The sequence below is a fragment of the Atractosteus spatula genome, chromosome 4 (assembly GCF_055471065.1).
Source record: "Atractosteus spatula isolate fAtrSpa1 chromosome 4, fAtrSpa1.hap1, whole genome shotgun sequence".
Taxonomy (NCBI): Eukaryota; Metazoa; Chordata; class Actinopteri; order Semionotiformes; family Lepisosteidae; genus Atractosteus; species Atractosteus spatula.
The window spans coordinates 69,845,567-69,859,753 of NC_142709.1; the positions used below are offsets into that span (position 1 = coordinate 69,845,567).

General features: G+C 36.8%; 2 protein-coding genes across 2 annotated transcripts; both read right to left on the reverse strand.

The window, feature by feature from the left end:
• Positions 1 to 304: 304 nt before the first annotated feature.
• Positions 305 to 5,220, reverse strand: LOC148837003 (extracellular calcium-sensing receptor-like). The gene is made up of 7 exons (XM_088914232.1): positions 5,212 to 5,220; positions 4,602 to 4,750; positions 4,081 to 4,372; positions 2,811 to 3,635; positions 2,217 to 2,444; positions 1,513 to 1,636; positions 305 to 1,215 (listed from the first exon to the last, which is right to left on the reverse strand). The coding sequence occupies exons 1-7, from the start codon at positions 5,218 to 5,220 to the stop codon at positions 305 to 307; spliced, it is 2,538 nt and encodes an 845-aa protein (XP_088770358.1).
• Positions 5,221 to 7,077: 1,857 nt separating this feature from the next.
• Positions 7,078 to 11,589, reverse strand: LOC148837004 (extracellular calcium-sensing receptor-like). The gene is made up of 6 exons (XM_088914233.1): positions 11,375 to 11,589; positions 10,887 to 11,178; positions 9,622 to 10,443; positions 8,930 to 9,157; positions 8,416 to 8,539; positions 7,078 to 7,988 (listed from the first exon to the last, which is right to left on the reverse strand). The coding sequence occupies exons 1-6, from the start codon at positions 11,587 to 11,589 to the stop codon at positions 7,078 to 7,080; spliced, it is 2,592 nt and encodes an 863-aa protein (XP_088770359.1).
• Positions 11,590 to 14,187: the final 2,598 nt, after the last annotated feature.

Below are 14,187 nucleotides of genomic sequence, written 5' to 3' on the forward strand. Positions count from 1 at the left end.
TATAGGAAATCTACTATGCAGGTAGATAAATTACTGTTAATTAATTAGAGATACTGAACAGTAGCAGTGCCACAGATATTGAATCAATTTGTTTACATTAAGAACTGAAATTTTAATAAGACATGCATAAAGGACTTTGCTAGTGATGACACAAATGAGATGATACTACATATCCCACAGTTTTCTGCATTTTTCAGGTGTTATATACTATATAAGCAATTACCTGACAGTTTTCTTCATTGAAAGTGATGTAAAAAGTTAGCCGAACAATAAAAGCATTAACATAAAGAGTGAAATTATATATTTATTTCTTTCGACTTGATTTACCCATAAGTGCTTTTTTGGAATTTTTCTCAGGATGAAACAAAATGATGTAACATTTTGGAGTAAATATTGCAAAAAGGAGACCAAAGCTTGAAGCCAAGATGGCAAAAATCTCCACAGCGTCCGAGTATTTCCCAGGAGAGCTGACATAAGCTGGTATGAAAGCGATCCACACTGCACAGAAGATGAGCATGCTGAAAGTGATGAACTTGGCTTCATTGAAGTTATCAGGCAGGTTCCTTGCAAGGAAAGCCAGCAGAAAGCAGACACTGGCTAGCAAGCCTATGTACCCCAGCAGGCAACTAAATCCAGTTATTGATCCGACGTTACACTGAAAAATGATTTTTGAGTTTTGATACTGTGTGTTTTTAAAAGGCACAGGGGATGCTGTACTCAGCCATATGATACAGATCAGAGCCTGGATGACAGTAAAGACAAACACAGTGCCTCTCTGTTGTGCAGCACCAAACCACTTCATGACATTATTGTCTGGCAGTGTGGCTCTGAAGGCCATGATGACAACAATGGTTTTCACAAGAATGCAAGATATGCACAAGACAAAACTGATTCCAAACACAACATGTCTCAGCATACAGGTGAGGTGTAGTGGCTGACCAATAAACAGCAATGAGCAGAGGAAGCAGAGTATTAGAGAAAGCAGCAGCAGGAAGCTCAGTTCAGAATTGTTGGCTCTTACAACTGGGGTGTTCCTGTAGTAAATGAACACAGATAAAACCCCAGCTGAAATAAATGCACCAAACACTGAGACTGTTGTTAAGGAGATTCCCATTATTTCCTCATATGACAGAAACTCGATTTCCTTCAGCACACACTGGTCTCTGCTTGGGTTTGACCAGTAATCCGGTGGACATCTGAAACACTCAGTGGAATCTGAAAAAATATTTTATTACAGTTATAAATAAATAGGAGATGAAAAATAAGACACTTTGCTTGATCCATTTGTTTATTCTGTTAACTAAAATGTTCCTTGCCCAAAATAGGCAGAGGGAATTCAAAACAAGAATTGCAAAACAAAAAGTAGATAAAACAGAAAAAAAACATAAACATATGAGGTACTTTTGGATTTATTTAATGCTGAAAGTAAAAAAAATAAAATATATGTAATACATTTTTAGAAACACATACTGTAAATTAAGTGTAAGTTACAAACGAAAAAGCAAAGCCCACCTGTGTGGTTGCTGATCTCTCCCTCTGCACAAGGCACACAGTCGAAACAGCAGAGGGGCTCCCCTTTCCTGGTTGCCTTCCTGGTGCCAGGCTGACAGCTTTCACTGCACACAGACCTGGGGGGCTAAAAAAAGCATCATATTCAGATGAAGATGTGTAAATTAAGAAAGGAGTATTGCTACTCAAAGTACACTGGCAATGTTTTTGTGTCCAGTTAATGCAATGAATTATTTTTTTGGGTATTTTAAAAGTATATATTTTACACAAACTATGAACACTATTATACAGAAATACACTTATTAAACATTAAACAAAATGAGAATTAATTTTGAATTTCTCACAGTGTATTGTACAATAATCCAACTTAGTGGCAGAATACAGTTGAAATTTTAGTTTTTTAAATTATTAATTTGTAACTTATTATTACAAATAATAATAATAACAACAATTCTTATTCTTATAATATAGATTCTGTCTATGTAGTTCTACATGGACTTGGGAAACACTAATGTGAAAATGGATCTGTTAAATACAGAATGGAATGTGAATTAATTTTTCTATTTTCCAAACATTAAAAAAAATTACCTATTTGCAGGGCAGAATACAATTTAAATGTCATTAATGAGGTCCATGTTGATCAAATATACAATTAAATAATTGGCATAAATAGCTAATTCTTGAAATGACAATTTGGATGAACTTACGCTTTTGTGTTCAAAGTTCCAGAAGATTTTGTCTTCATTCAGAGTGAGCTCTTGTCCAGCAGGAGTTGATTCATCATACAGACCGATTGTTACTGTTTTCACAGACCCGTCATCGGCCCTCTGCCAGTTGATCACATCATAGATTGCAAGAGCATCTCCGTTCTCATCGAAGGACACCCTGTCTCCATAGTGAGTCTTGAAGTTCACTCTCGCCAGGTAGTGCAGCAGCTGAGAAAAGTAAAATGAATAAATCTGAATCCTTAATCTACAGTTAAGGAGGTCTCTGAAAATAATGGTTTTTACTGATACCTGTAGTGCAAATGTACAGTACCTGTCTATGTATTGTTTTTATTGCTGTTTTAAAAATGTAATAAAACAAATTACATAAGCAATGAGTAGAGCAAAAAAGGTAAGAAAGGGGTTTTAAATGAATATGTGCTGCAGCTGAATGATAAATCAAATAATATACTCTATTATGAAGAACAAGGTTAGAACATATTTTACATCATAAAGAATTTTGAAGCAAAGCAGAATGTACAGTACTTTTTTCAAAGAAAATAAGAAAAGACTAGGATAATGAAATTAGCCTCCCACCTGCCAGGGCTGCACAGTTGTGACGTCTGCACAGGAGTTATTCTGAAAGGGCCCTTTTCCAGGCTCACAGGACATCAGATTGTGCAGGGCGTGTGCCAAGGCGTACACTGCTTTATACACGTTGTAGGATCCCCTAAGATCTGAAACATCACTGTATGAAGTCTCTGTACTGTCAATGTCTTCATATCCTGTGCAGATTTTGCTCCCATCGTTAGATGAATTAAGATTTTTTAAATTCACAAATTTACAGTCAAACAAGCTTTCCCAAAACAAGTTGACAAAATTATTTTTGGGGTCAGACACTGGGTGAACCTGAAGGAGAAATTCTTTAAGCCCTGGGATTTCTCCCCTGCGGAAAGCAATTCCCATTGTCCCTCCAAATGAGTGGAAGTTTTCCCCACTGCGTATTACAGCGGAGCCACTCCAGCCTTCACTTGCAATCCACTGCCTGTTAGTTATGTTCTGGAAAACAATCTCTTCAACCAGAGGAACAAAATATGCTCCTGTGGAGAATACGACAATAACCCTCACTGAGGACTGTTTAATAATCTGCATGATTTGAAGTACTCTAGGCTTTGAATGCACTCTGGGGAGGGTTTCTGAGAAACCTATACAGCCAAACTTGTTTACCTCCTCAGTAAAGCTCTTGATAGCACTCTGACCATAGTCATCATCACTTGCTATGACACCAACCCAGGTCCACCCGTAATGCCTGATAATTTTAACCATGGCTTTGACTTGAAAGGCATCACTTGGAATTGTCCTGAAGAATGAAGGGAACTCTTTTCTGTTGCTCAGGCAAGAGCAAGTAGCATAATAGCTGACCTGAAAAACACATACAAACACAATGTAAGAGACATGATGGGTTCAAAATTTTCAAAAACATTATTAAAAATAGAGATCACAAATCATTTACTTTTCTCTAGTTACATATGAATTCTATCATTGCACAACCTGATTTCTAAGGCAGAGAAAAAAATACTATTCCAACAAAACAAACTTGATATGTCAAAAGCCTTAATTTAAATGGCCAGACTAATATGTAAAATGATGTTGGCCATCTTGATTTTCATTCACTTTTTAGGACACTTTATTGTGAGAATATTTCGACAGTTTGTGATTTATCTAGCAATAAATATAATGTTTTATAATATTTTGCATTCATTTTTTAGAAGAAAATTCCTTCTGATTGCTATTAGAAAGATAGAATTGACAATATTTTATTTATACATATATGTCTTTATTACGCTGTAATCAGCATTATTGTTACCATCGGGACCCTGAAGAGGCCCAGTATTCTTGATATGGCAATAGAATGTGTAGAACCAGGATCCCCAACAATGGCTAAGACAGGGGGGGTCCCTGTACAGCTGTAGTCAGTGACAGAATCATCCTCTCCGCTGATCAGAGCTGTTGCAGCCTGAAGAGCCACTGCCAGGTTCACACAGTTGTCATACAGCCTGTATCCCAGTGTGATGTTAGGGAGAAGAGCAGGGTCTCTGTTTATTTCCTCAATAGCAAAAACCATGGTCTGTGCCTCCTGAAAAACGGGCAAAGAAAATCTGGGAGAAGACAAACAATAACGCAACACATTTTTAAATCAGTGGATTCTGCTATTTAAAAAAAAAGTTGAAATATGCATTATGGTATTAAGCCACTTTAGTGAAAATAATCTGCTCAACTTAACTGTCTCCTGGTTACGTCTTACTGGAAGCTGACATGCCTCTTTGTGACGATGTACATTGGATAGCAATCGATCGATGGTGATAAAAGATGTCTGTACACACTCACCTTCCACATCTCAGCTGCTCTGGTTTCGAAGTGAAATGCAGTTCTGGGAAGGTTACTCTTATATGTGCTTCAAATATTCCTCCAAAAAGGATATCTCCATTTTTATACAGCCCATTCAAATCAAATTGACCTTGAACCTTGCAGATGGGCTGTTTCAAAGTGAGAATTGGAAGACTTAAGATAAGTAAATGAAAAACACGCTGAATGATTTTCATGGCTGCTGAAAACACACATTAAACTAGAGTTATGTTAAGAAACCCTTTGCTATATAGACAATATCCAGGTCCTTAGAGAGTGCCTTGCTAAATATTTTTTAAAATGATGCTTGGTCATATCCCATAGCTAAATAACAAATCAGGTATACGTAGTTTCACCAAATCAATTAGAAAGGCATGCAAAAAAAATGTTCCCATAGGTCAGTTACATCATTTATAGCATCTAGCTAACATTAATTATGCGATGATCCTGCAAGACTTAGCTCATTTACTTCTTTAAAGTTGTTATTATGTAATGCAAGTTACCTTTAACATTTCTTAGAAAGCATTTCAGAGCCGATTTAACACATGATAATAATGGAAATGTCTGCTGCTCATATCTCAAACCACTGTACCTGACGCATGTAGTATTATTTTTCCTTTTACTGTTTTTTTTTCAAATTGATTTTTCAAATTCAAATTGAACTATATGTTTAAATATTATTAAGAATATATGCAACTTGTGGTAAAAGATTGTACATTTCATTATAGCATTGTGAGGCAATAAACCAATGCGTTTATAAATCTGTTTCTCACTGTATCATTTTGAAGTTGATGAACTGAATTAAAATGAAACTATTTTTGACACATTTAAGTGTTTACAGCTATTAACAAGCTTTATTTTGGAAAAAAAACATAGAGGTTCTATAATTTAATATAATGCTAATTACAGAATGTCATCTGATTTGAGCAGAAAGGTGTGTGTGCTTCTTCATCAGATGCTGTTCACTCAGAGCAGCCAGACTGCAGTGAGAGTGACTGTAGTGAAGCACTGAGGTGCTCTGGCTTCAGGAGAGCACAGTCCTCAGGGGTTCAGTCATCCAGGCCCAGCAGTGAGGTACAGGGAAAGGAGGAAAACAGAGGAAAATCATGAGGAAGGTGTATTGGTGAGATCCCCACCAAAAGCAAGAGACAGGTTAGACAATCTCTCCTTCACAGTTCACTTCTGAACTGAGTTTTCTGCACATTTATTGACAACTGACAAGTAGAACAATTTCCTTAAATTGTAATTTCCAAATGAATACCACAAGGTAAATAAATAGGTGGTATCTGTCAAAAGGGACATTTTAGAAGAAAGTTCAGTCTTTAAACAGACATAACCTGTCCACTTCCTTATGAAGGACATTGAGGTGTGTTGAAACAGATTGTGGATGATCTTGAGAGGTTATTCATAGTTAGTCAAGTGACTGCTATGAATTTATTATGTTTTGACTCCAACATTTTGATTACATTAAATTAGTGCAATGTTTCCAGGTGATGACAAGCTCTTGAAAAAATGTGTGCACATTTTTCTTAAACTGTGATAAATGATAATAAGAATTCCTTACACTTATATAGTGCTTTTCTGGACACTCCATTCAAAGTGCTTTACAGGCAATGGGGACTCCCCTCCGCCACCACCAGTTTGCAGCCCCACCTGGATGATGCGACGGCAGCCAAACTGCACCAGTCCGCTCCCCACACACCAGCTCTCAGTGGGGAGGAAAACAGAGTAGTGAAGCCAGTTCACAGATGGGGATTACTAGGAGGCCATGACTGGTGAAGACCAGGGGGAGAATATTTGGACAGGACTTCAGGGTTAAAACCCCTACTGTTTTCAAGGAGCATCCTGGGATTTTTGATGACCACAGGGAGTCAGGACAGTTTTACATCTCATTCAAAGGAGCGTGCCTTTTTTTCAGTATAGTGTTCCCTTCACTATACTGGGGCATTAGGACCCACACAGACCACAGGGTGAGCGCCCCCCTACTGGTCCCACTAACACCTCTGCAAGCAGCAGCCTTAGCTTTCCCAGGAGTCTCCCATCCAGGTACTGGCCAGGCTCACACCTGCTGAGCTTCAGTGGGCTGCCAGGGTGATATAGCTGCTGACTATAGTGATGGTGATAAATGATGAGTTGTATTGCTGTTATTTAGTGTATTTAACACCAGCTAAAGTGAAAGTACAGTAACACATTTCTATCAATATAATTAATAATAGAAGTTTTGATTTTGTACGATTGAGAGAGATTCATAATGTTTTTGCTCTTCATTTCCATTAAGAATAAGTTTACAGCATTCAGAAAGCAATTTTATTATTACTAGTAGAACAGTAGCAGCTACAGATAACAGGAAGTTAACATCTTGCATCAATGATCATTATTTTATGAAACAGACATTAAAGCATCATTCTAAAGCCAATGAAACTATAAAACCAACAATAAATAAAGAGAATTTATATATTCATTTTTTAAGGCCAGGTTTTCCCAGAAGAGCCTTTTTAGTATTTTTCTCTGGATGAAGCAGAATGATGTAACATTTTGGCGCAAATATCGCAATGAGGAGACCAAAGCTTGAAGCCAAGATGGCAAAAATCTCCACAGCGTCCGAGTATTTCCCAGGAGAGCTGACATAAGCTGGTATGAAAGCGATCCAAACTGCACAGAAGATGAGCATGCTGAAAGTGATGAACTTGGCTTCATTGAAGTTATCAGGCAGGTTCCTTGCAAGGAAAGCCAGCAGAAAACAGACACTGGCTAGCAAGCCTATGTACCCCAGCAGGAAACTAAATCCAGTTATTGATCCAACATTACACTGAAAAATGATTTTTGAGTTTTGATACTGTGTGTTTTTAAAAGGCACAGGTGGTGCTGTACTCAGCCATATGATACAGATCAGAGCCTGGATGACAGTAAAGACAAAAACAGTGCCTCTCTGCTGAGCAGCACCAAACCACTTCATGACATTATTGTCTGGCAGTGTGGCTCTGAAGGCCATGATGACAACAATGGTTTTCACAAGAATGCAAGATATGCACAAGACAAAACTGATTCCAAACACAACATGTCTCAGCATACAGGTGAGGTGTAGTGGCTGACCAATAAACAGCAATGAGCAGAGGAAGCAGAGTATTAGAGAAAGCAGCAGCAGGAAGCTCAGTTCAGAATTGTTTGCTCTTACAACTGGGGTGTTCCTGTAGTGAATAAAAATAGCTAAAACAGTGGCTGAAATACACCCCCCACACACTGAGACTGTTGTCAAAGAGATTCCCAAAGTTTCTTCATGTGAAAGAAACTCAATTTCCTTTGGCACACACTGGTCTCTCCTGGTGTTTGACCAGTAATCAGGTGGACATTTGAAACACTCAATGGAATCTGCAAAAAGAAAGAAATACATAATCTCTCCAATACTGAGATTAAACGCTATAGGAAACCATCCAGATACATCAGGGCTAAATTAAAAAATATTTTTCAACTGAAATCTAAGGGAAGAAGTAATTTAAAGAGTTATTTTATTTCAGTTATACAGTATTAGAAAAATGCAAACAACAATGAAACTGAGACATTGCTTTCAATTTTAGTTGTTCTTTCTTTTGAAATATGTTATTCAATATATACTTTTTAAAGAGTGAGCTTTTACTGCTTTTCCAGAGGATGCCTCTCAAGAAATTAGAAAGAAAACAAGTCCAAACACACTCCTCATGCACTCCTCATGGTAATTATCCTATAGGATAAATAAGCCTAAGAAATACATAAAAATAAGTATAAGTTACAGTATATCTGAATGAGCAATGTTTCCCACCTGTGTGGTTGCTGATCTCTCCCTCTGCACAAGGCACACAGTCGAAACAGCAGAGGGGCTCCCCTTTCCTGGTTGCCTTCCAGGTGCCAGGCTGACAGCTTTCACTGCACACAGACCTGGGGGGCTAACAGAAACAACAGCGTATTTTCATTTAAGATGTGAGAAGAATTTTAGTTTTTTAAATTATTTGTAACCTATTATTACAAATAATAATAATAACAACAACAACAACAATACAAATAATAATAAATATATATTATTCTTATTCTTATAATATAGATTCTGTCTATGTAGTTCTACATGAACTTGGGAAACACTAATGTGAAAATGGATCTGTTAAATACAGAATGGAATGTGAATTCATTTTTCTATTTTCCAAACATTAAAAAAATTAACTATTTGCAGGGCAGAATACAATTTGAATGTCATTAATGAGGTCCATATTGATCAAATATAAAATTAAATAATTGGCTCAAATAGCTAATTCTTGAAATGACAATTTGGATGAACTTACGCTGTTGTGTTCAAAGTTCCAGAAGATTTTGTCTTCATTCAGAGTAAGCTCTTGTCCAGCAGGAGCTGATTCATCAAACAGACCGATTGTTTCTGTTTTCACAGCCCCGTCATCGGCCCTCTGCCAGTTCATCACATCATAGATTGCGAGAGCATCTCCGTTCTCATCGAAGGACACCCTGTCTCCATAGTGAGTAGTGAAGTTCACTCTCTCCAGGTAGTGCAGCAGCTTGACAGAAATAATATATGTGGTGAATGAATTTAAATCAAACAACTAAGCACAACAGACTCTTTGAAAATGTTATTTATTTCTGTCAGTTCCCTTTCATTGTTATTTTTTTAATAGCAATGGTACAGTAGTATAGAAGCTGAGAGAAAAAAAATATCTGAAGTAAATGTGAATGTAAATGTGAATCAAGCATTTAAGCCAAACTGACTCTATGAAAATACAATTTCTGATTTTTACAGTTAGAAAATATGTATATTCATTTTCTCATTATTTTTTAATGGCATTTTATCTCAACGTACTCAAATTAAAATAAAATTATACATTAGAGCAGAATATGTAAAAAGGCTGTTTTAATTTTTTATCTAGTGCAGCCCATTGATAGAAAAATAAATCATATCTTACATCTTGTGAGAAATATTAACATGATAGTTGATGAATACTAAAAAGAGTAAAATGTGTCTCACCTGCCAGGGCTGCACAGTTGTGATGTCTGCACAGGAGTTATTCTGAAAGGGCCCTTTTCCAGGCTCACAGGACATCAGATTGTGCAGGGAGTGTGCCAAGGCGTACACTGCTTTATACACGTTGTAGGAAACCCGCAGTTCTGAAACATCACTGTACGAAGTCTCTGTACTCTCAATGTCTTCATATCCTGTGCAGATTTTGCTCCCATTTGGAGATGAAGAATTATCATTTTTTAAATTCCCAAATCTGCAGTCAAACAAGCTTTCCCAGAACAGGTTGACAAAATCATTTTCAGACACTGGGTGAACCTGAAGAAGAAATTTTTTCAGGCCTGGGATTTCTCCCCTGCGGATTGCAATTCCTATTGTCCCACCGAAGGATTGGAAGTTTTCCTCACTGCGTATTACAGTGGAGGTAGTCCAGGCTTCGCTGGCGATCCACTGCCTGTTAGTGATGTTTTGTTTAACTATTTCTTCAGCCAAAGGAATAAAGTTTGCTCCTTGTGAGAACACAACAATAACTCTCGCAGTGGAGTCTTTAATAGTTCTCATGATTTGCAGCATTCTGTCTTTTGAAATGACACTGGGGAGAGTTTCTGAGAAACCTATACAGCCAAACATGTTTACCTCCTCAATAAAGCTCTTGACAGCACTCTGACCATAGTCATCATCACTTGCTATGACACCAACCCAGGTCCACCCGTAATGCCTGATAATTTGAACCATGGCTTTGACTTGAAAGGCATCACTTGGAATTGTCCTGAAGAACGAAGGGAACTCTTTTCTGTTGCTCAGGCAAGAACAGGTAGCATAATAGCTGACCTGAAAATAAACACAAAGAAACACTGGTAAAGAGGATCATAATTTAGTAAATAAAAAATAGATTGGAGTAATCATACAGTATTGTTCATTCTATCTTCAGTTTATATGTGTCGTAACAGTGTATTTCTTGATTGCAGAGTGAAAAGAAAAATGATTTTTGACCATTGCAAATTGAATATGTCAAGATTCTTCATTATTTTGTAAACTCTGTGCTTGGCTTCGTTGTGTAAAGCAATATATAATAATATGCCTGTTTTTATTGCCGTGCACATAAGACTATTTTCATTATACTGTACACGTACAGTAATGAAAAGAATGTCATTTTTCCAACACATCATTCTGACTGTTGTAATAAAAATCAATATATAATATTCAATTTATATATTTTATACATATATTTATATCTTTGTACCTTAAGATGCTAAAATTAATATTTTGTTTACCATTGGAACCCGAAAGAGGCCCAGTATTCTTGACATGGCAATAGAGTTTGTTGACCCAGGATCCCCAACAATGGCTAAGACAGGGGGGGTCCCTGTACAGCTGTACTCAGTAAAGGAGTCCTCCTCTCCGCTGATCAGAGCTGTTGCTACTCTCAGAGCCACTGCCAGGTTCTCACAGTTGTCATACAGCCTGTATCCCAGTGTGATGTTAGGGAGAAGGGCAGGGTCTCTGTTTATTTCCTCTATAGCAAAAGCCATGCTCTGTGCCTCCTGAAATGCTGGTAAAGAAAAGCTGCAAGAAAATAAAAAATCAAAATAGTCACAATATAATAGCCTTAATCATTATGGGTTTAAGCTCCTTAAGGGAAAATAATCTGCACAATTTCATTTTTTCCTTATGACTTCCTTTTGACACAAAACTAATACGTTTCTTTGTTTAGCTGTATATTGGTTAGCTGTGCTTTTCAATTATGTCTCTATACACTCACCTCTCACATCTTAGCTGGTCTGGCTTCGAATTAAAATGCAGTTCTGGGTAGGTTACTGTAAAATGTGCTTCGAATATTCCTCCAAAAAGAATATCTCCATTTTTATACAGCCTATTCAACTCAAATTTTCCATGAGACTTACAAATGGGTTGTTTTAAAGTGAGGACTTGAAGAACTAAGAAGAGTAAATACAAAGGACACTGAATGATTTTCATGGTTGCTGAAAACAGCCTAAGTTGATTTTGAAGAAATGATTTTAACAATGTTAAAAAAGCTTCTGCTATATAGACTATATTCAGTTCCTTGGAGAGTTAAACATGTTTTTTTTAAAATATGATGCAAGGTGACATCCCACAACTAAATCATACAGAGTAACACAAACATATTTTGGCAAACTGAGTTAGAACAACATTTAAAAAAAACGTTTGACTTGGCATTTCTGAATCCATTGAACAGGACAGGAGATAGTTGAAAGAGTGTCTCAATAGTTTCTCAAAGTCATATTGCATTTAAATGTGAAATCCTCTTGTCTAAGCAATACTTTTTTGTGTTGTGTAGTTATTGTTCCAAATTCCTCCTTTTGAACTTAAGTTAAAATAATTGTCATGTATAGAGATAAAGATACTAGTCCATCTTTCTGAGGAGAGTCACAAGCATGCAGATTTCATAAACAATCTGTATACAATGTAGTCTTTCAGTATTCCTCAAGATGGAAAATTTTATATGAACAAATTTGAATATGATGAAATTACGTAAGAGTTAAGATTGACAAATTTAAGTTTGAAATAAATATGGAAATTAAGTAATTCTCTGCTTTAACATAATGGAAATTACTGAAGTTAATTTAATTCAGTATCAACAAGATTCTGTAATTTTCAAGTATTCCTCAGGATTTCCTCAGGACCACACTTTGATACAAAGACATGACTTCATGAATGAGAATAGCTGCTGATAAAAAAGAAACTTTTTTCCTCCACATTTATGGGTTTACAGCTATGAAAAGTGCTACTTTAGAAAAAATTAAAATTAATCATCTACTGTATATTGATGCAATCAAGTATTAGAATGTCATCTGATTTGAGCTGCAAGGTGTGTGTGAGACTGCAGTGAGAGTGACTTTAGTGAAGCACCGAGGTACTCTGGCTTCAGGAGAGCACAGTCCTCAGGGGTTCAGTCATCCATGCCCAGCAGTGAGGTACAGGGAAAGGAGAAAGAAACCAGGTTCCTGGCTCTGACATTTCACTGAGCCTGACAGAGGAAATTCATATGAAAATGTTTATAGGTGAGATCCCCTATCAAGGCAAGCAGTCAGGTTAATCAGTCTCTCTCACAGTTTGAGTGTCTAGCATATTGTATACTGACTATTAAATTGAATAATTTCCCAAAACCTGTAACAGCCAAATTATCAACACAGATGAGGCCAGTAAAGACCTCAGGATAAATGCCTAGAATGCGTTCATTCTAGCTTTGTTGGAGTCACTGTGGTTTTCATTCTGGCTTCAGTACATCATTGTCTTAGAAATTTGAACAAGGAACAGGACAAAGTTTACTCCATGCTGAAAGGAAAGGAAAAGAGACTTCACCTGAAGAAGGCTACACAGCTGGAATGTTGTGTTTCTTTTATTTTTCTTTCGGCATAGAATAAACCTTTACCTGTTTCTTTGCAGCCTACACATGCTGATGCGGCTACCTTCTTTGACATTTTAAAAAGTACAGTACTTATAAAGTAATGTTAAACAGTGGAGCATTCTTGTATTATGTAGCTAATTATGGAGCTAATTAAGGTGATTCCAATAGGAGACACCAATGATAAATCTTATATCAGAAAGCTACAGTATAATGTTAACAAAGAACAGCTGTGGATGCCATTCTATAAACAACATACATACCAGTATACAGTATAGCAAGATGAGGAATACACACATTTAGATTACTGTATACCTAGAGGAACATGTGAAATAAAGATTGTTGTAATAAAAGAAACAGCATTTAGAGTTGAATGTAGCTTGTAATTTGTTAAAGCTTGTGAATCTGAAACACTGCCCGAGGAGATGTCAAGATATTTATAAATTATGACATGCTGCAGTTTTGTCTTACTTAAGGTAGTAATTCTGTGAGTGTTACAAATGTTGCAGTTCAAGTTATTTTTACTGAAAAAGTGCTGTTCACATAAATACCACTGAATTGTTTTGAAACTAAGCTGCAGTTCTGTTATTACTGATGAGAAAACAGGTTCTGCTGAGTATAAGAAGATGCTGCTGCCATAAAGGTGGTTATGAGAGTTGCCCCTTGCCTAGGCAATGTTGTGAATATACTGCAAATGCAGAAAAAACACTGCCCAGAACAGAACGATTTGAGACCCCCCTTCCCTTGCTATGGTTCAGTCTTGGGTTCCACTCTCTTATGTTAAATACCATGTAAAATAAATCAGATGCTGATATCATGCTAGACTGAGTTGTATTACACCACATAATTCTCTTCACCTGTATTAAAAATGAATTATTTTACTGTATGTTTCTGGATTTCCCATTGAGATAAAATACAGGGATCCTGCAGCAGGAGCTGGAGAAAAGGAAGGGCACTCCCCTGTCCTGCCCTGCAGCCTAGTTAACGGTTACCATCGCAACCCTCACAAGGAGTAAACAGTTAGAAAATGGACAGATGTACAGTGAGACTAGAGCCTCATATTTCAACGAAACTTTTATATGCAATTAGAAAAATGTGTTTTGATGTGATGTTCTGATCTTTTCCAATATATGGGAGAAGGCCAATTCAGTATGAATCACAGCTCTGGCAGTTGTTCAGCTCAGCCT